This window comes from Rana temporaria, chromosome 2, assembly GCF_905171775.1.
Source record: "Rana temporaria chromosome 2, aRanTem1.1, whole genome shotgun sequence".
Lineage (NCBI taxonomy): Eukaryota > Metazoa > Chordata > Amphibia > Anura > Ranidae > Rana > Rana temporaria.
The window spans coordinates 88,604,439-88,627,110 of NC_053490.1; the positions used below are offsets into that span (position 1 = coordinate 88,604,439).

Genomic DNA, 22,672 nt, shown 5'->3' on the forward strand with positions numbered 1-22,672 from the left:
AAAATGAAGTTCAATGCTTCCGAGCATGCGGTGACTTAATTCTGAGAATGCGTGGATTTTTGACCGATGGACTTCCACACAGAAGATCGTTTTTTTCTATCATTTTTTTATCCATAGGAAAAATTTAAAACATGTTCTATTTTTTTTCACCGATGGGGCCCACACATGATCGGTATGACCGATGAAAACAGTCCATCGGTCTGGTTTTATCGGAAAAAAAAACGATACTGTGTACATGGCTTTAGTGGCTTAAAGGGGTGTTCCGGGCAAAAAAAAGCCAGCAGCTACACATACTGCAGCTGCTGGCTTTTAATAAATGGAGACTTACCTATCCTGGTGTCCCTCGATGTCAGCACCGCAGCTGTGATGAGTGATGATGCTCTTCGTTACAACTCACATTGTATGAAAGTGACATTACTGATGTCACTACTAGGGATGAGCCGAACACCCCCCCCCCCCCCCCCCGTTCGGTTCGCACCAGAACCTTCGAACGGACTGAACGTTTGCACGAACATTTAGAACCCCATTGAAGTCTATGGGACTCGAACGTTCGAATTCAAAAGTGCTCATTTTAAAGGCTAATATGCAAGTTATTGTTGTAAAACGGGTTTGAGAACCCGGGTCTTGCCCCAGGGAACATGTATCAATGGAAAAAAAAAGTTTTAAAAACGGTCGTTTTTTCTGGAGCAGTGATTTTAATGATGCTTAAAGTGAAAAAAAATTTTTTGAAAAATTCCTTTAAATATTGTACCTGCTGGGTGTTACTATAAGAAAAAAGTCATTTAAAACTGCTTGCGGCTTTAATGTAATGTCTGCAATATGGATGAAAATCATTGAGAAAAATAGCATGGGTTTCCCCGCCCCCCTCCCCCCAGGTCATTACCAGACCCTTTGGCCCTATATACTTTTAACAGCAGTATACAGGCGGTGCAAACAAGACAGGCACTGTAGGTTTGTTGTTAAGTAGAATCTGTTTGTAATTTTGAACTGGTACTTTTTTGAAGTGTAGCTCCAGCCAAAAAATCTATTTTTTAAGCTTTTCTGAAAACATAGAGAAGGGTTATCACCCCTGTAACATTTGTTTTGCTGTCTGTGCGCATCTGTTCAGAAGATTGCATCTCACTTTCTGTCCCAATGACAAATGATTTTTTGAAAATTTTGGGTTTTTGGTGCCCCTCAGCCTCCTGAATGTGTTTTAAAGGTTCAACTTCACATCTATGCAATGTATCAGAGTATGTGCCTTGCTGCAGAACAGCCTATTCATTTGAGAATTAACTGCCTGCCACCCCTCAATAGCACCAAAGTGCATAAACCTTTTTTTGATTTCATTTTTTAATGCCGTTGCATCAAAATGCATGGTGCATTTGTTAGCATGCATTTTTATTTTTGTGATTTTTTTTTTATTTACACACATTGGGATAATTTCACGGACGGCGCATGCGCCGTTCGTAAAAAGCGTCATTTACGTGGGGTCACATAAAATTAACATAACACATGCCCACATCTACCACATTTGAATTAGGCGGGCTTACGCCGGCCTATTTACACTACGCCGTAAATAGAATACGTTACGCCCGCACAAAGATACGCCGCTGTACGTGAATCTGGGCCACTGATTTTTTCACCTGCAGTGAATGTTTGGTGAATGTCACATGCACTGTTTTATAAATAAACCCCTTGGTGTTCTTGGAAAAACACAAGCTTTCTCACACCCTTTCCATTTGAAGCTCAGTAGTTCTGTTAATTGGAGTCATTACATGTTCAGTTCTAGATCTAACCAAATTGGTCTTGCAACAGATGTGTCTATTTACACATGTATACTTGGGAGAGAGCCAGGTGATTGATTGGAGCCATTTTACAGATGCAGAAATAAAGATCTTTGTACCTGAAAAATAAAGTGTATACTTCAGTTACATGCATGCAATTTTACTATGTTAACAAATCTCAAAAAAGGCGAACTAATTAGGTTTTTACACAGTAAGATTTTCTTGTAGTGTGGGTATATGTACAATATATATAATACCAAGATTTTAGGTGGAAAGGGAAAATATTATTTATTTTCAGTGAATACTTATATTTTATTAAATATTTACTACAAAGCAAGCTTCATTGTGAATGTTGAAAATCTTCACAAAGCACAGAATATTTTCCAGTTTATTTTTTGACTAAAAGGGGATGTATTGTATATTTTCATTGAACAAAGACAAACAAACAAAGATTTTTCATGAATGGAAATTCGTCCGGTTCAGCAGGGACCAGCTGAATTTCGATAAATGTGTGGCCACTACACTTGAAAATAAGTCAATCTACTGATCAACTCCTGTTCAACCAACCTGTCGGATAAAAGTCACGTCTCCCCGCAGTCAGTATAAAATCACACAAATGGGTAGATTGCCCCATCCACCTCAAATGTGTAAATAGGGGAATTAATTCAGTTTTTTCTTTGTTCAGCCTGCTGGCTAAATTGAAAAAAATTACCAAGTATGGCCAGCTTAAGGCCCCTTTCCCACTAGTCCATCCGTTTGCGGATGAAAAAGGGACATACATTGGTCCCTATGAGATTGCGGGTGTCAGTGGATGAACATCCGCTGACACCCGTAATCGTCCGCCTCCGCAAAGATCCGATTTTGCAGACAGAAGAAAACCCTATTTTTTCTTCCGTCTGCAGAGCGGATCGGATGAACACGGACATACGGTCCGTGTTCATCCGATCCCCCCATAGGGAAAAGACAGGGCGGTCCCTGCACAGTGTGCGGGGACCGCCCTGTCATCCACCGGCTCAGTGGGGATCAACGGAGCGATCCCCGCTGAGCTTACAGAGCATATGGAGGCGGATCATTACTGATCCGCCCCGTGTGAAAGGGGCCTGAGGCCCCCTTCACCCAAGAGGTCCGATCGGGTCCAGCAGTCCTATTTTCAGGTGGACCTGATTAGACATTCCATTCTTCACTATGGGCAGTTGGATGTAAGCAGACTTGTATCTGTTTACACCTGGCTACCTTCCACCAGATCTGGCAAAAACAAAGAGAAGGGGATCTGTTCCCCTCCATCTGGCCAGATTGGATCAGTGGGCAATCAGGTGTAAATGGTATCCTTGCCCACTATGCATTAGTGGAGCGGATAGAGATCTGTCATCCAGCAGCACAGTTCAGCTTGGCAGGGGATCAGCTGACTGAGCAAAACCGGATCTGAAATTATTTGCTCCACCCTTCTATCCCCCTCCCCCATCTTCCCTACTTAGACCCTATTAAACCTCCAAACCTTTCTGGTCAGAGCTTATACAGGGCTAAGGTCTCTACCTATTTTTTTTTCTTTAATAGTACTTGGGGTCGGCAAATAGCCACTGAGGAATTTATGCAAGGTTCACTTTCCAGACTGTTCACAAACTAATTAAATATATTCTTACGTTTTACAGAATGTGGTAGATATTAAGGTAGCAGATACAATCTAGACATGCATTATGTGGTGGGGATTTATAAAAAGAGCTCTTGGTATAGAAATGTGCAACATAATACAAAATTTACTTTGGCTAATGCAAGTTTGAATAATCGTCAACTTTGAGGCATAGAGAATTCGACATTGCAGATTTCCGCTGCTTATTACCCTTATCCCCCATGCAGTAGCATTATGCATTTAAGACTGCACACTTAGGGGTAGATCCACAAAGAAATTACGCCGGCGTATATCTTGATACGCCACGTAATTTAAAATTTTGCGTGTCGTATCTATGTTTTGTATCCTCAAAACAAGATACGACGGCATCTCGGCTAGATCCGACAGGCGTACATCTTAGTACGCCGTCGGATCTAAGCTGCAATTTATCGGCGGCCGCTAGGTGGCGTTTCCGTCGAATTCCGCGTAGAGTATGCAAATTAGCTATTTACGGCGATCCACGAACGTACGACCGGCCCGCGCATTTTGTTTACGTCGCTTGCGTTCGGCTTTTTCCGGCGTATAGTTAAAGCTGCTGTTATGAGGCGTACTCAATGTTAAGTATGGCCGTCGTTCCCACGTACAATTTTGAATTTTTTACGTTGTTTGCGTAAGTCGTTCGCGAATAGGGATTTGCGTAGAATGACGTCACCGTCGTGAGCATTGGCTTGTTCCGGGTTAATTTTGAGCATGCGCACTAGGATCCCCCCACGGACGGCGCATGCGTAGTTAAAAAAAAACGTTGTTTACGTCGGGTCACGACGTATTAACATAAAACACGCCCCCATTACATCCATTTGAATTCCGCGCCATTACGCCGCCAAAGATACACTACGCCGCCGTAACTTATGGTGCAAATTCTTTCAGGATTCAAACAAAAAAAAATAAGCTGCGCCCAGCGTATTAATGCGCCGAGGTACGTGGATCTACCCCTTAATTTGTTCCTCAACAATGTGATATTGCTTCTTATGTGTCTGGCGAACATTTTGTGGACAGACCACATATCCAGGGGTTGAGTCCTAATACTGGATCACTTAACAAAAATGGCTTCACACAACAGGACCACTTTGCTGCATTTCAGAAATACCTGCAGCGGAAAACCTGTAATGTGTTTTTTTTTTCCAAGTATAGAAAAGATGGCTGTTTGTTCCTTTTTGCTGCTTTGAAGGGGGTTGAATACCAGCCTTGGATTAAAGAGCCGTCACCACTCCTTTCCCTCTCTCTTCTTGTCCCTTTTAATAAGGGACACAATTACTTGTGAGATTCCCTTTCACTTAAGTGGTTTTGTGCTGAGCTTTAAAGCTGCTCCACAGCTTGATTAAGAGGGCCTGCATGACTAGCCAGGCCCTTGTACTAAGGTATGTTACTTATCTCCTCTTCCTTTCTACTTCACCAATGAATACAGATGCCTATCTAGTCATTTCAATAGCCATGACCCCAGCATTGGCCAGTCGGCTCGTATTATAGGCCTGATTTCTCAATGGCCCTCTTGAATCCACAGGGAGAGCACAGTAATGGAGAACTTGATGCAAACAAACCAAGAAATTTAATGCTGCAGCCTTCCCACTTCCCAGTGTTTTGTCTGAGGCCGTTCTTCAGCATGCCTGAATTTCAGCGGTTCAGAGCTTGGAACATCCCTGCTTATGCTTATATTTGGAATTGTGCAACCTCTGCAACAAATAATAAAATGACAAGTTATAATAGGAGCCTTATTAAAGACAAACAGGATAAAAGGGGGTTGCCTAACACCAGCATTTGAAAATTCCAGGCAAACAGCTAAATACACAATTGGAATACATTTTTCCTGCCTAGACATTTGTCATTTTGTTAAGACAGTTGCTACTAACCCATCTCTATAACACTATATAAACAAAGGTTGACTCCAGTACTTGTGGCTTGTGTTCTCCCTCTTCCAGCTTGTATGTTAGACAACGGCAAAAAATTTCCCTTTAAACCGCACTTGTCCATCCCCTATCCCCCCCCCCATTTCCCTCCTCCTCCACTATCCCCCCATCTCCCTGTAATCCTGCCTAAGCACCTTCCCTTCTAGCTCCAAATGCTTATTTGCCTATAGGCATGTGCATTTCGCTTCGTTCCGAATCGAAATTCGGACTAATTTTTCATTATTCGGACATTCGGATGCATACGAATTCCCGAATTGTAATATTAACAAATTTAACCGAATCCAAATGAACGTTTTCGAATCGAAAACCCGCGGATGAAATTCGATCGAATTCGAAAACAAATTCTATTCGAATCGAATTCGAAAACAATTCGATTCGAAAACAAATTCGAATGAAAATTGAAAGCAAATTTGAATCAAAATCTAAAAAATATAAATCGATTTCTAAAAAAAGAATACAATAAAATAGAATCTAAAATAATAAAACAATAGAATGAAAATCAAATAGTAAAGAACAGAATGGAATTTAATAGAATGTAATCAAATACAATAGAATATGACCTGGCTTCTTCTATCTATCTTCTATCTATCTTCCATTTTCTGAAATTCGAAATTCATATAGAATGAACTCAAATTCGAATAGAAAAATATTAGAAGAATAGAATAATAAAATATATATAAATATATTTTATTCTGCTCTATTCTAATATATTTCTATTCGAATTTGAGTTCATTCTATATGAATTTTGAATTTCAGAAGATGGTTATATATATAAATGCAATTATATATGTGTATATATATATATTTATATATAATATATATAAAACATATGCAATACATATCTTCATTACATACACATTTCCCCATTTTTCTTTTTTCTTTTTTTGAGGCTGGGTTCACACTATTGCGAACACAGACATTGCATGTGATTCGCACCGCATTCCTGTGCCGATCACATGCGATGTCTGTGCAATGCGAATTCAGCCATAGAGTTTGTATGGCTGAACTTGCATTGCATTTGCACGAAAAAGGTGTAGGAACCTTTTTTTCCCCGTATTGGAATCGGATAGCGTTCACACCCATGCTATCCAATTCCTGTCAGAATTCACAGTTCGTACTGCGATCTTCGAACCGATCTGGGGGTGTCATTAACTTTGTATTGACATCCGCAGCGGTTCGCAGAGGGCAGTGTGACCTGCCTGCGGAGAACCTGTAAATACAGAAAAATACCTGTTGCTATGTGAGAAATGTACTCAGCTCCTAAGCCTTCTTGGAGGCTATCAACACACAGCATTTTTGTTGATTTTTGTTGAGTGGTGTCAGCCCTACCCAGTGTTATTTTCTAAGCTACTCAATCACTTCCTCTCTCTGGTGTCTACCACATAGGCCTCGTACACACGACCGAACATGTCTGCTGAAACTGGTCCGCAGACCAGTTTCAGACCAGTTTCAGCGGACATGTTCGGTCGTCTGTACGTCCGACCGGACAATTTTCCGGCGGATCGGACAGGTTTCCAGCGGACAAATGTTTCTTAGCATGCTAAGAAACATGTCCGCTGGAAGCCTGTCCGTCAGACATGTTCGGTCGTCTGTACGACTTACCGGACATGTCCGCTCGGCCGAAAGCCCTCGCATGTGTCAAAGTGATTTGACGCATGCGTGGAAGCATTGACCTTCCAGGGTCGCGCACGTCATCGTCGCGGCGACGGCGCGGCCATGTCACCGCGTATCCTGTCCGCGGGGATTTTGGTTTGATGGCGTGTACAACCATAACACCAAAATCCGGCAGCGGACATGTCCGATGAAAACGGTCCGGTGGATCGTTTTCATCGGACAGTCCGTCCGTGTGTATCGAGGCCTAAAAGGCTGATCATTCTGTAGTCCAAGACAAGAACTAATGGGGCTTCATTAGATTACACAGGACAGCTTTGAAATTCTGTCATGATCAATAGTTTTGTAGTTTTGTACTTATCAAACCGAGATAACATGGCAGTAAGTCCCCTACATACAAATCTTCGAGTTGCAAAATATCAAGGAAGCGAACATGTGTTTGCACAGTTTCTTTTTTTCATTCAACCCAGTGGGCTGAATGAAAAAAAACTGACAGATCGCTTTGCCTGCAAGCACTGATCTTTGTTGGACTTACAAACAAGTTGGACTTGCGACGAGCTCTCAGAACAGAACTTGTTCGTAAGTAGGGGACTTGCTGTAATTAACAGACCAAAGGGGAGAAAATAATATATGTTCATAGAGTTTACATACACTTTAGGTGCATAGTATATTGTAAGCTCTTCTGAGCAGGGCCCTCTTAATCCTCTTGTATTTTATTGTATTGTAACTGTATTGTCTCCCTTTTATATTGTAAAGCGCTGCGTAAACTGTTGGCGCTATATAAATCCTGTATTATAATAATAATAATAATAGTATATGACACGCTAGGGAAAATGAATTTTGGCAAAGATTTGTCTCACAGCTCTTAAAACTTTTGTTGCTCTGCCAATTTTGATTATTATAAACTCAACCAAACCCTTGCTTGGCCACAAATAGCAACTTTTGACTTAGCATCTAATATTAAATAAATGGAGGGTGGCTGGATTGATTCTAGGGGGGGGGGGGGTGAGGGGGGGGAGTAACAATTGAGATGGGTTTACACCAGGGTCATTGGGAACAATTCACAGATATGAGATTGTTATCCAAACTGCCATCTGATATCTGTGCATATTTTATGTGTCGAATACTATATAGTATGCAGTACTGTAATGTGTCCTATCTTATAATACAATGCCCTATCTTATAAAACTGTTTTTAGAGACCTGTAACACTGCACATACTTCGTATATCAGTGAACTTCAAATGCACTATCTTTGACTTGGAGTGTGTAACATTCCAGACTTCCAGAGATGGCAAACCACTTGACATTCTGTTGTAGGGGTGTTTTTAGTGTGAGAAGGTAGAATGTATCCATTTTCTGTTCACTACTCCATGAATTTCCCATGAGGAATAGATGTATTGGCATTGTTGGGCAGATCACTTCACCCCCTATTTTTAAAGTGAACCTGTGCATTTTCAATGCAGGGCAAAGCAACATATTCTCTTTAACTAGCCCAACAGCATATAATTACCTTCTATTATCTCCACCAAAGCTCTATTCAGCTGCCAGGAACACAGGAACGTACTTTGTAAGCTATGAGTTGCTGTAATCAAAGCTTACACGGGTCTATGGAGCTCCATGGCGTTGGTTGGTCCAGAGATGGCAGATAAAGTTAGCCATGTGTTCTTCCATATCTGAAAATAATGGGTATTTCTTTGAGCTTGTGGCTGTGAATGGAGAGAAAGACAAGTAAGCATATTCATGAGCTTATGGGCGATCAAAGCAAACCTACTTCTTTGCCGCAAACTGGAAAGGCACATACCGTATTTATCGGCGTATAACACGCACAGGCGTATAACACGCACCCTAACTTTAAGGCCCCGTACACACGACCGAACATGTCTGCTGAAACTGGTCCGCGGACCAGTTTCAGCAGACATGTTCGGTCGTGTGTAGGCCCGAGCGGACAGGATTCCAGCATACATTTGCCCGCCGGGCCTTTTTCCAGCGGGCAAATATTTCTGGACTTGTTTTAAAACAGCCCGCTGGAATCCTGTCCGCTCGGACATGTTCGGTCGTCTGTACAGACCTACCGTACATGTCCGAGCGCCCGCCATCCCTCGCATGCGTCGAATGACTTTGACGCATGCGTGGAAGCATTGAACTGGCAGGGCCGCCCACGTCGCCGCGTCATCGTCGCGGCGACGGCGCGGACACGCCCCGCGTATTGTTTACGCGCGGATTTCTGTATGATGGTGAGTACAGCCACGATACAGAAATCCCCGGGCAGACATGTACGGTGAAAACGGTCCGGCGGACCGGTTTCATCGTACATGTTTGGTCGTCTGTACACGGCCTAAGAGTGAAGTTTCAGGAAAAAACTTTCCACGGCACCCTGCGTATAACACGCAGGCACAGTTTACCCTCCATTTTCAGAGTTAAAAAGTGAGTGTTATACGCCAATAAATACAGTATTTGCTAAGCTAACCTCCAACTTATATTTACAGTAGATCTAAAACTAAATAGCTTGATTTATAATCAACCTATATGTGGATAGTGCAATGATAGAGAAACAGTAAATCTAGCCATGTGTGATGTAATGAATATCACAACCGAGGATCTTGAGGGAGCCATGTAACATTTAAGGAGTTATGATACCTAATGCATTATTTCCAATCTTGATGGTTTGCCAGGGGGCAAACAACACTGTGAAAAGCGGAGGTAAACCCATCCATAAAACAGTTTCATTTCCAGCACGTGCCGGAAATGTAACACTCCCATTGGTTTGGTTGTGCTCTCAACCAAACTGTCAAACCATCCAATGGCTGGTGTCTAAACTGATCACATGTGCAGCATCATGGCAGTTGTAGAATAAACGGAGGCCAAGATGGCAGCTTCCTTGGCTGAAAATGATAGGGGGGTTTGCTTCCACTTTAAACGGGACTGAAGGTATTCAGAGACATTACATTGCATTTCCTTAAGTTAGCCAAACTTCTGATGTCTATGAAGCATTGGCAGTCACCAACAAACAAGGCCCATTAGGCTGAATAGGAATTGAATGGTTTAGAACACCTTTTCTGATATATTTTGCTGTACCCCAGTGAGCCAACATGTGATCCTTCGCCTTTCGCCCATAGTCCTAAATAAAGAAGACAATTTTTACATGTTAACATTTAACCTTCTGTAGACTCTGCTATAAAAATCCTAGTTTGGCAACAGCAGGCAAATAAGCCATTCATGTGACTTTAGTAATTTAATGTTATAATGATGTTGCTAGTTACTAGTGAAATGACTAGCTCTATCCTTCAAATGGCATCAACGGCAGATACATTTTAGTTATAACCAGAATTTGCCAGTACCCATTAGGCCTCGTACACACGACCGAACATGTCTGCTGAAACTGGTCCGTCGGACCAGTTTCCGCGGACATGTTCGGTCGTGTGTACGGCCGACCGGACAATTTTCCGGCGGATCGGACAGGTTTCCAGCGGACAAATGTTTCTTAGCATGCTAAGAAACATGTCCGCTGGAAGCCTGTCCGTCGGACATGTTCGGTCGTCTGTACGACTCACCGGACATGTCCGCTCGGCCGAAAGCCCTTGCATGCGTCGAAGCATTGACCTTCCAGGGTCGCGCACGTCGCCGCGCCATCGGCGCGGCGACGGCGTGGCCACGTCACCGCGTTCGCTGTCCGCGGGAAATTTGGTCTGATGGTGTGTACAGCCATCAGACCAAAATCCGTCAGCGGACATGTCCGATGAAAACGGGGACGCGGACCGTTTTCATTGGACATGTCCCATCGTGTGTACGAGGCCTTAGAGTTCCTACATGCAAATGTAGTAGGTTACACTAAAATCTTTTCCACAGTTTTGGAAAATTGTGTGTATGGGGCTATAGCCTGCAGCGCTGGATGATTTAGATCAGAATTTAGATCAATGTATGGCCGGCTTTGTGCAAACTGTTGGCACTATATAAATCCTGTATAATACTAATAAGTGAGTGAGTCTCTGTGAAGACCTTGAAGAGCAGGTAACTAATTTCCTCTTAAACATACTCTCCTCCCAGTGCTTTCTAATACAATAGACATTACAGGTCAATCGATTGCTCCATATCATTAAATCATTAGTGTTAATTAGTTGTGTAAGATAAATGGTATTGAGTCTCATCTCCATTTGACAAAGTGAATAGCCGAGCCACAGGGAAGAAAAGGCACACTCCTGCTCTAATGTCATTCATTTACATGAGTATGGAAGCTTCAAAGCATGGAAGTGCCTGGGAGACAACACCATGTAGAAAAGAAAAAGATCAAAAATTGGGATAGATGCTGAGCTTGAGAGACAATAAAAGGCACATCAGTCAAATGGCCTCAAAGCCCTGAAATCTTATCCTGTTTATCGTGTTCCATTCATTGTCAGAGAAATGACACGTCCATCGTTCTGTATTCTACAAGTGGTTCATGGGTGATCTTTTGGTAATAGAAACACAGCTAAATAAGAAGGGTACGGACTTCAGGTCATATATGTGGCTTAAACCATTCAATTCCTGCGACATGGCCACAGCAGTTCCCCCTGCATTACTTGCAATTTCTTTTGAAAGACTCAAGTGGTCAACATCCTTGTAAAGCAATGCTTTGGATGTTTGCGAAGCGCGCATATACCACCGGTCGGTGGTGCCAAAGCGCTTTGTGACAAAATAGTCCGGATGTTCTGGCGAGGGGAGCATAAATAAAAGAGGAGGGAGAAAAAAACAAGAAATCAGCGAGTAGATGAACGAAGATAAATTGGCCTAGGATTGAAATGCTTGGCAGAATAGCCAGGTCTTCAGCTTCTTCCTGAACGTATATAGGCTTGGGGAGATGCGAATGTTAAGCAGGATTTGGTTCCAGAGAGTCGCCCCCGCGGAGCCAATCCGTTTTCCTCCTATAGAAATTAGCCTGTCAGTATTGCCAATGAGTAGAGCTTTGTCGGCTGAGCGAAGACAGCGTCTAGGTATATAGTGTGGAGTCAGATCTGATAGGAACTGTGGGCCCAGCTGGTGGTAGCCCCTGTAGATCAGGCAGAGGATTTTAAAATTGGCACGTTTTGTAACAGGGAGCCAGTGAAGTTCTTTGCGCACAGGGCTGATATGATCTTGCTTTTGGAGATTGTAGATAAGCCTGGCTGCTTGATTCTGCACCAGCTGTATCTGTCTGAGACTCAGCCCATCATTTGCATGGGATCACGCCTCATTTGCATGGCTCACGCCCACTTCCACATACGCCAGCTTACGCCTAGGAAACCCAGCGCAGATTTGGCAGCACTGGCTTTGTGAATCCAGTGCTTGCCTCTCTGCGTTATGTCGGCGTAGCGTATATGAGATACGCTACGGCGGCATAAATATGCGCCGATGTCTGTGAATCCGGGCCTTAGAAATCAAGTTGAATAAATACACCTTGATGGAATTGTACTCTTCTATGGCTGCAGCTTCTTTGGTGCCCTGGCAATGCCGGGTATGTATGAGGGGTCTGGACTTATTGGTGATGGTAGGATGTCACCGACCTGTGGGGAATTCTCACTGGAGAGAACTGCAAAAATTCTGACCCCCGAAGCATGAATTCACCTGTCACATGATCAGGTCTGTGCTATTACACAGTCAACCTTGATTGAAGAGGGATAGGATGCTATCCTGCTCAGTTCTAGTCAGTAATTAGGAGAGTCAGTTCTCTTATACACGACATAGTTGACATCTCTCCAGGGCAGTCTCTGTATCTCTTTTTCTCTTTATCCAGGGCAATCTCACAGCTATTGCTCCAGGGCAGTCATACTCTGTATGTCCAAGGCAGTCTCTCTTTATGATATAACTGCATAGCTGGATCTCAGATTGTTGAGGGCAGTCTCATTCTCCAGAGCAATCTCATTCAGTAGAGTAGTCTCTTTTTTTCAACTGGCATACTCTTTGTCAGGATCCCTGTGCAGTTTTTCATTATATTGCACTCCTCTAACTTGTCACCCTAAACAATCCTATCCAAGATGGGTGCATCACAATTTTGCTATAGGACCCAATGACTTCAAGTTATACCTTTTGATCTTATGGACACTATGACTAGTAACTAGCTTAGGTATAGTATGTCACTCATCAGCAAACCAACACTTGATTTTATTTTAAAATATGAACAACAGTGTCAATGCAGATCTGGAATTTAAACGGTAAATCCCGAGCATCCAAAGGATCTGTCTTGGCCGCTGCGGCTTTTTCAGAAATGTATGCAATTGTTTTGTGGGTAATGTAATACCAGGAAATGAAACACTTTAAACAATACATGACAAGCTGATCTAAAATCTGTCCACGATTCTGAATGATAATCATTCACAGCATAAAAAAAAGCAATCTAATATTATGTGGAATCCCCTCAAATCAGCTCAAAGGTCCCTCTTCCGGATTCATTTTCCAGCCTGAAGTCACTTGTGCAGTTACAGAAATGTACTTGGTAAAAAATAGCGTATCAGTATCAGTTACATGTTATCACTCTATTAACTGCAGCCCCAGGTGACATATATACTGTATATAGTTACTGAAACATTTCTCTGAAAGGGAATTTACAGCCTTGAAGGATGTTCTTACTCTTCTCCTGCATATATTATCAGTATGTGCTGCTTTACTACCTTAAAGCATAGCTAAACCCAAAAACAAACATTTAATGCAGTATATCAGCCCTTAGATGTGGCAGTTGCATTGTTTTTTTTTTCTTGTTTTTTTTCACCTGGTCGGATTACTAAGAGAAAATAAAGGAAAACAGCCTCAAAATACAGCCACCACATTTAAAGGCTTTAAGCATAGTTCCTGTCTCCTGTGAAAAACATAAGAGCCAGCAGCTACAAAAACTGTAGCTGCTGACTTTTAAAAAATAGTCACTCACCTGTCCCACGATCCAGCAGTGTGATCAACCCAGTCGGTAGCACCCACTATCTTCATTCCTAGGCACCAGCATCTTCACTATGGGCACCTGGCTGTGACAGCTTGCAGCTTTTCAGCCGGGTGCCATCTGTGCATATGAAAGTAGCGCTGCGCATCGTGACAGGTCAATGCAGCCTTCTGGGACCTGTCAGGCCCCGTACAGACGACCGAATCGATCCGCTGATCCGCCGGACCGTTTTCAGCGGATAGATCCGCTGCGACCGCTGCCGGATTTCTGTCTGATGGTTGTACACACCATCAGACAGAAATCCGCACGTAAACAATACGCAGGGCGTGGCCGCGCCGTCGCCGCGACGATGACGCGGCGACGTGGGCGGCCCTGGAAGTTCAAAGCTTCCACGCATGCGTCGAATCAGTACGACGCATTCGAGGGATGGCGGTCGGTCGGACGTGTCCGTTGAGTCTGTACAGACGACCGAATACGTCCGACGGACAGGTTTCCAGCGGACAGATTTCTTAACATGCTAAGAAATTTTTATCAGCTGAAAACTGTCCGATCCGTGGGACAATTGTCCGCTCGGGCCTACACACGACCGGATCTGTCCGCTGGAACTGGTCCGGCGGACCAGTTTCAGCGGATCGATCCGGTCATGTGTACGGGGCCTCAGTGTCCCAGAAGGCTGCATGGGAGGGGGGAGGGAGGGAGAACTTCAATTTCCGATCTCCTAGGCATAACGGAAGTGGGAGCGAGTACCTGTCAAAATCGGGTACCGGCTCCTCAAAAGTGCTAATTCAAGAGGAGTGGGGGACGAGTCCTTAAAGAGAAACATGTCCTTTTGTGTCGAGCTCCGCTTTAAGGTTTTTTACCTTCTATGCATGAAGGTCAAAAACCTTATCCGTGCAGCAGCCCCTCCTAATACTTACCCGAGCCCCTTCTGAATCCAGCTGTGCACGAGAGCCTTGACACTTTGGGGACTCTCCCTCCTCATTGGCTGAGACAGCAGCAAGAGCCATTGTCTCCCCCTGCTGTCAATCACAGACAGTAAACACATGAGATGAGAGAGGGGGCGAGCTGAGCGATGGCGTTGTGTGTGAATGTACACGCAGAGCAGTGGCTAATAAGCAAGTCTGCTTGGGTGCCCCCCGGAGCAAGCTGCTTGCTCTGGGGGCCCTGGGCAGGAGGGAGGGGCAAGAAGCGCCGGCGGGGGACTCAAGAAGACGAGGATCGGAGCTGCTCTGTGCAAAAGCAGTGCACAGAGCAGGTAAGTATGACATGTTTGTTATTTATTTTATGCTTTTAATACTTTTTTAAGGATTGGTAAACTGCAATATATTAATTTTTGTGGGATTTATTACTACTTTAAGTTTCCTGCACAGAGTTGCGGCTTGCTCTTTTTTTAGTAGCCATAGTTCTGGAATTCATAAACATACAGTCCAAAGAGAGCACCAAACAAATGCTCAGGAGTCCAATGTTTTTAATATTACATTGGCTAAGAAAAAATCCAAATAAGCCCAGATGAAGAAGGATTTTAGGGATTTAGGAATGCATAAAAGGTAAGCAGATAACATAGATCTGTACTGTATTGTATGGAGCAGTTTCAGAAGCAGTTTCAGAAGGGCAGGTTAAGCCAGTGTTAATGAGCAGCAAAGAAGAGTTTTTGCAGTTGGATGTCCAACAAGCTCATGTTGTCAGACACATGATGGTGAGATGTTTGCAAAATTTCGGAGTACATTTCCATCCAACTGAACAGATCTATTAAAAAAAAAAAAAAAACAGTGGTGGAAGTCGCAGCAGTGTCTGGTTTGTGAAGATGCATTGGGCCTAAACAGCCACTATTCTACAGTATTGATGGGCACCTAAGGGCCCCTACAAATATCAGAATTCCCCAGAAAAATAATGTATGGAGACTCACAGTCCACCCGCAAAAGTATACTATTATACACAATGGTCCGGATTCAGATAGAATTTACGTCGGCGTATCGATTGATACGCCGCGTAAGTTCTAGGAAGCGCCGGCGTATCTTCTTTCTGTATTCAGAAAGCAAGACACGTCAGAATTTTACTAAGATACGGCCGGCGTAAGTCTCTTACACTGTCGTATCTTAGTTGCATATTTATGCTGGCCGCTAGGTGGCGCTTCCGTAGATTTACACGTATAATATGCAAATTAGGTAGATACGCCGATTCACGAACGTAGTTGCGCCCGGCGTATTTATATGCGACGTTTACGTAAGGCGTCGGACCGGCGTAAAGTTACCCCTGCTGTATGAGGCGTAGCCAATGTTAAGTATGGACGTCGGGACAGCGTCGAATTTTCCGCCGTTTACGTCGTTTGCGTAAAACGTTCGCGAATAGGGCTTTGCGTAAGTTACGTTCACGTCGAAAGCATTGACTATTTGCGACGTGATTTGGAGAATGCGCACTGGGGTACGTCCACGAACGGCGTCAATTATGTGGGGTCATGATAGATTAACATACAACACGCCCACTACCAGCCAAATTTGAATTAGGCGGGCTTACGCCGACACATTTACACTACGCCGCCGTAACGTAGGGCGCAAGTTCTTTCTGAATCTCAGATACGCTACGCCCGCCTACAACTTAGACTATTGTTTCTGAATCCGGGCCACTGTATTTATGACAATAATCCTTTGACGATGTCATCTCATAGCTGCCCTTGTAAGATAGTCAGTATGCAATACTGTGCTATAATGTATTATACATTGTATACATGCCCCTGTGTACCCTCATGTTCACAATCCTATAGACCTAACTATCCTTCTTTTTTGTTTACAAACGATTTTATTGTAGAAAAGGTCAAGGTACAAAAAAAAATAACAATGATGTTACAGGAATGTATACAAGTATCATTGACGGTGAACATTGTACAGGAAGAAAAGGTTATGGTTAGTAATAGTTCATCTTGAACCAGAAGGGTGGTGTCCCAGAGAGACCATTTTTTTTTATATCGGGGCATAGAATCATATAACGTATGGTGAATTCTCTCGGAGAGTTTGATGTTTGTCATACGGTTGAGAATCTGTGGCCAAGGTACCAAAGTGGAGCGCCAATTAAAGTCTATGGCCCAATGAATGGAGGTGAGAAATGTGTGGATAAGCTAACTATCCTTCTTAGGACTTTTTCCTGTTTTAGCAGTAAGTAAGCCTCTTTTTTAGACTGTTGCAGCTTTTTTTTAATCCTTTGTTATTTATTAGGGTCTTTCTTCTTTCATTTAACATTTCTTATTGGAAAGCCCAATGTTCTCTACAAGCGTAGTATTATAGATGGCTCCATAAAGATTGTATACAAAATATAAAAAAATTACTGTTTCTAAGACTAACCAACAGCCACTAAAGTTGGATTTTTTGCAGTGCCTTTTCTTCTGTAACAACACTGATTTAGCACTAAAGAACCCTTTACTTTTTGCCTTTGTTAGACCACCTTTTGTAGTGTTATTCTCCTTTACGCTTGCCATTTTTGGCAAGTGAATTAATATATAATCGGGTCAGAGGATAAATTCAAACTTTTGTTTTCTACTCAGCTGATAGGAAAGGGGCTTTCCTTGTATAGTGCCTCCTGCTTAACAAGTATCTGGCCCCCTGTCCCTTAGAAAGAAGAGAAGGTTTCATGTATTAAGCAGCAGCTGTTTCCGGCCTGCTTGACATGCACAGAAGGTAATAATGTTTATTTGATCCCATTGCAGCTTGAATGAACGTGACCACTTGTTGAAGAGACTTGGCAGGAAGACCCCTCCGAGCCTGTTTCGTGCTAATTCTGTCCAGCAAGGTGTATCATGTAAGTATGTGAGCGTAAATAATACAGCTGGCTGCTTCCTGCAGGTGGGGATTTGATTTTAATTAAAGTGTACAGCGACATGTGGAGGTGATACGGGAGGAAGCTTCCAGCTAGGGGACTTCTAATTGAGCTGTGCCCCCCAGGCTAAAGGTAAGCTTTGAGAGGGTGACAACTGTTTTTGTGTGGTTTGATAAGAGATAAGTAGGATCCTTTTCCACTGTAGGTAGGCAACGTTGGAAATGTTTAGCTGAGATTTAACATTAGTTTAATTATGAGTTAAAGGGGTTCATTTACCTTTTCCTTCGATTTCCCTTTAAAAATGTTTTTTTTCTTTGTCTGAATTTCTCACTTCCTGTTTCTCCTTAGTAAGCTTGCATCCATCATCCGAGCCGTTCTGGCTGGGGGTCAGTCAGCGTGCTCGCCCCCTCCCTTGGGTATACATCCCTTCGGGGAGAAACGGCAAGTGAGAAATTTAGACAAAGAAAATAAACATTTAGAAGGGAAATCGAAGGAAAAAATAAGTGAACCAACAATGCACTAGCTTAAAGGAACCTATTTAGAAAATAAAAAACACATCTTTACAATCCCTTTCAGGCCTCATACTCACGACCGAGTTTCTCGACAAAAAACAGCAAGAAACTTGCTGGGAGATATTTTTTTGCCGAGGAAACCGGTCATGTGTACATTTTCGTCGAGGAAACTGTCAAGAAACTCGACGAGCCAAAATGAGAGCAAGTTCTGTATTTCCTCGACGGGAATGGAGAAACTTGCCTTGTCGAGTTCCTTGACAGCCTAACAAGGAACTCGACGAGGAAAACGATGTGTTTCGCCCGTCGAGTTCATCGGTCGTGTGTACGAGGCTTAAGAGTTTTGCTAGATTAATCCATTCTGTTACATTCTGACTACAATCTTTAAGCTGCCTGTTTATATGCTTATATCCACACGTCATGTATCCTAAGCACTTAACAAGCAACAAAAAAAAAGGGGCAAGTGCTCTCTCAAAGGATTTTCATAAATGCTGGAAATTTGTGATTCAGGTACAGAAGTTGTGATAGGTCCAAGCATTCTGTGCCTATATGTTCTGCAGATCTCCGTTTATCGCTTTATCACTGTTGAGGTTAACTACTGATCTGACCGATTATGGAGATGACTCAAAAAAAATGTATTGTTTTTTTGTTTTTTTGCCACCTCCTGATCTGTGCAGGTGCCTCCAGGGCAACCAGTTTCAGCCAGATTAGATTTTCCCAGCTGATTTAATACAGTGCCTGTGTTCCATCAGATATGGTGACACGTCAGAATTGGTAACGGAAGTGACGTTCTGTTGCCGCCATCTTGCTACACCCCGCACTCCTCCATAGTAATGATACACTGAGAAGGGGCAAGCGGACATCTTGTTACACCCACCTGAGTTTTGCATTTAACATTTATTTTTACAAGGAAACGGAGCATATATGCTTAAGTATTTAAGTATATAAACTCAGTTTTGTGTTAAAAATAACTGTGAAATTCCAAACTCCGGTGGGTGTAACAAGATGACCGCTTGCCCCTTCTCAGTGTATCATTACTATGGAGGAGTGCGGGTGTAGCAAGATGGCGGTGAGGGAACCAATTCTGATTCATGCCTGCAGGGTATATTTAGTATAGTATGAGGGTTATTCACCATTACTCATTCTCATGAATGATCATTTGGCAGACAGGTCTTGAAAGCCCAATCTCATGTCTACATGTACCTTAAAGCTTACCAAAATTGTAACTTGCAAGCATTGAAAACCTCTGGAACTTGAGTTATTGTGGGGAGCTCCAGACTGTTAGCTGAAAAAAAGCTGACATTTTCTAGAGTGACATGAAACAAGTTTTTCATCTCTTTTCCTAGTCTTTTAAATCTTCTAGCGCTAGACACACTGGGGTATTGTACTGGCATTCATTAGTCAAAAAATATTCAAGTGTTATCGGAGTGGAGCAGTGGGCAGTGTGGTAAAATAAATTGGCATTGTGTGACACTCCCTACAGCCAATAATTGACCTGATGCTTTCAAATACTGTTTTCCTTCTATAAATGCCTACTGATTTGTAGATTGTTACTGAAGACTAAGGCCCCCTTCACACGACAAGCCCGCTCAGATTTGCCTGTTCGTTTTTCAGATGCATCTTAGTGGGCCACCTATTGACTCCTATGGCTGGTGTCAGCGGGTGTCAGCGGAGATGTGTCTGCTGACACCTGCCTGCCAATCGAACCGCACAAGACAGGCGTATACTAAAAGCCAGCAGCTATAAATACTGCAGCTGCTTACTTTTAATATTAGGACACTTACCTGTCCTGGAGTCCAGCGCCGTCCGCAGCAGAGGACGAGCGATTGCTCGTCACTCTGCTGCCCCTCCCGCCACCCTCGGTGAGGGAACCAGGAAGTAAAGCTCTCCAGCTTCACTGCCCGGTTCCCTACGGAGCATGCACGAGTCGCGCTACTCCTGCCGATTGGCTCCCGCTGTGTACTGTGAGCCAAGTGTTCCCAGAACACAATGGGGGGGGGGAGAGAGGTGATGTCATGCCCGCAGTCTGCCCGAGACTGTGTGGCCGGAAGTGGGTGCAAATACCTGTCTTTAGACAGGTATCTGCACCCCCCCTCCCCCTGAAAGGTGTCAAATGTGACACTGGAGGGGGGAGGGTTCCGATCAGCGGGAGTTCCACTTTAGGGTGGAGCTCTGCTTTAAGAAAACGGACATGCTGTCCATTTTCGTCTGATCTCCCCATAGGAATCAGCGGGGGCTCTGACAGGTCCCTCCCCGCTCAGTGAGCAGAGACGGACCTGTAATCCGCTGGCTCAGCGGAGATCGACGGAGCGATCTCCTGCTGAGCTGGCGGACTCTGCTGAGCGGATCCATCCCTGTGTGAAAGGGGCCTTAAACTTGCATATTACTTTATTCATTTTTGACAGTAGCATCCTGGATAGCCAATTGGATCCACGCTTCCCATGTGACCAATCGGACACAAGTCTAGCCAAATCTGTTTATGTACACTTGTGACAAATATTTAGATTGCATTTGATGCAATTGCATTGTACGTTTATAAATAGGACAAAACAATAAGTTAAATAATATATTTGTTTTGTGCCAATAGGTAGCATAATAAACAAATGTACCTTCGTCCTAAGATCATTACATGGAAAAATGTCGTTTGGAGGTTGCATGGAACTCACATGGACAATAACACATAAATAATCTAAAAGTAGTATTTTATTGTTACAAAAATGTGTTATATGTATCAGTGGTCTATCACAACAGGTTTATCCATATCTGTGGGCGCAAAACACGTTGAGTAAAGAAGATATGGATAAACCTGTTGTGATAGACCATTAAAATCAGCTTTTGGTATCTCTTTGTAAATATTAACTGAATAGAGAGCAGTTTTAATGTCTTTGTGTGGGCACAATCTTGATAATGTTTTTAACAATAAAATTCTAATTTTAGATTATTTATGTGTTATTGTCCATATAAGTACCATCAAAGACCATGCAGCCTCCAAACTTAATTTTTAAAGGTTGAATAATTTAAAGTTAAATATATACAGTAGTTGAACTAAAAGGGCCACCTGGTCTTTTTTCTGGCATTAATATGATATTATTTTTTAATGCAGCCTACTTGGTACCCCCATAAACATAGCTGCCAGATATTTTACATGCATGATGACAGTCACCGGCTGTAAATGTGTGTTGTTCAGTCGGAATCCAATGATGTCCAGAGAAGAGGAAAGATTATCTGAAAACAGTGAAAGAGGAGGGTGCAATCCCAAAAAAATTAGAATCTCTCAAAAGAAAAACAGACGTCATAGAAATTACATCCTTAAGTAAAATCGCTAATTTATTTTGCATAATTTCATTCCTATGTGCTAATTCAGGGCACAGAAAACAAAAGGTACAGACAACTGCCACTTTTTATGGGTTACCTGAGCACAGTTCCAAACCACATTAAGGTAACTGATTGCTAACAGCAAAATACTATACTGTATTTATTGTCGTATAACACTCACTTTTTTACCCTGAAAATAGAGGGTAAACTGTGCCTGCGTGTTATACGCAGGGGGCTGTGGAAAGTTTTTTCCCTGAAATTTCCCTCTTAAAGTTAGGGTGCGTGTTATACGCATGTGCGTGTTATACGCCGATAAATATGGTAAATACAAAAACAAGGATTTAATTTGTGGATGCGCAGTACTTGAAACTAGCCTCTTTAGTTTCCCAAAGGATTAAAACATAAATCATGAGGTATTATAGGATCAAAATACATAAATCATGAGGTATTATTTTGTATTTTGACCAAAAGGATAAAAACCAGTGGTCAAAATATAAGAAGATCATACATCATTAATGAGGACTAGCATAAAACTGACAAAGCGAGTATGTTCTCATTGTGCAAGTACAATAGTCAGCTGGGAACTTGGAATAAAAAAAAGACAAAGTGCAGCGCCTTCTAAGCGTAGCAAGCAAGTTTAATTAAAGTAAAATGTTTAGAAACATGTAAAAGACCTACTCACAAAGTTTCGAACGTGTGCACCTCCCGTGCCCGGAAGTGACGCCGTCTGCAGTCCGCAGTGGAAACCTGACCTCAGCCTGCGAGTTCCGAGGGCGCCTCGGTTCCTGCCGCCGCTGCCGTACAGAGAGGGACATCTCCACGCTGCCTGTACCAGGACATCGAACGGTCCCCGGGAAACATACGCGGATGATACCTATATTCCTGCCTGTACCTACTTATGTTTGTGAGTAGGTCTTTTACATGTTTCTAAACATTTTACTTTAATTAAACTTGCTTGCTACGCTTAGAAGGCGCTGCACTTTGTCTTTTTTTGTTTCTATACAGATTATACTTCATCTGTCAGCTGGCAGCCATCTAAAGCAAGGCTATAATGATATAGTGATATAGTGCTATGGACTATTTGATGGACTACTAAATTTCCTCCAAAGCACTGTTTTCTGGGACAATTTTTCTTTTTCTTTTCCTTTTCATTTTTTCCTTAGTTCCCATCCCTAATCCAATCCCATTTTAGGTTGTGACCTCTAGACACCAA

The 22,672-nt window shown here is 42.9% G+C and overlaps 1 protein-coding gene across 2 annotated transcripts in view; it reads left to right on the forward strand.

Annotated features, from left to right (window-relative positions):
- The window catches only part of ATP8A2 (ATPase phospholipid transporting 8A2), an 899,065-nt gene that overhangs the window by 874,030 nt on the left and 2,363 nt on the right, over window positions 1–22,672 (forward strand). For both annotated transcript variants that reach the window (XM_040340493.1, XM_040340494.1), the window contains one exon: window positions 17,526–17,617. In XM_040340493.1, coding sequence (XP_040196427.1) covers window positions 17,526–17,617 — 92 coding nt within the window. The remainder of the gene's footprint in view (window positions 1–17,525; window positions 17,618–22,672) is intronic.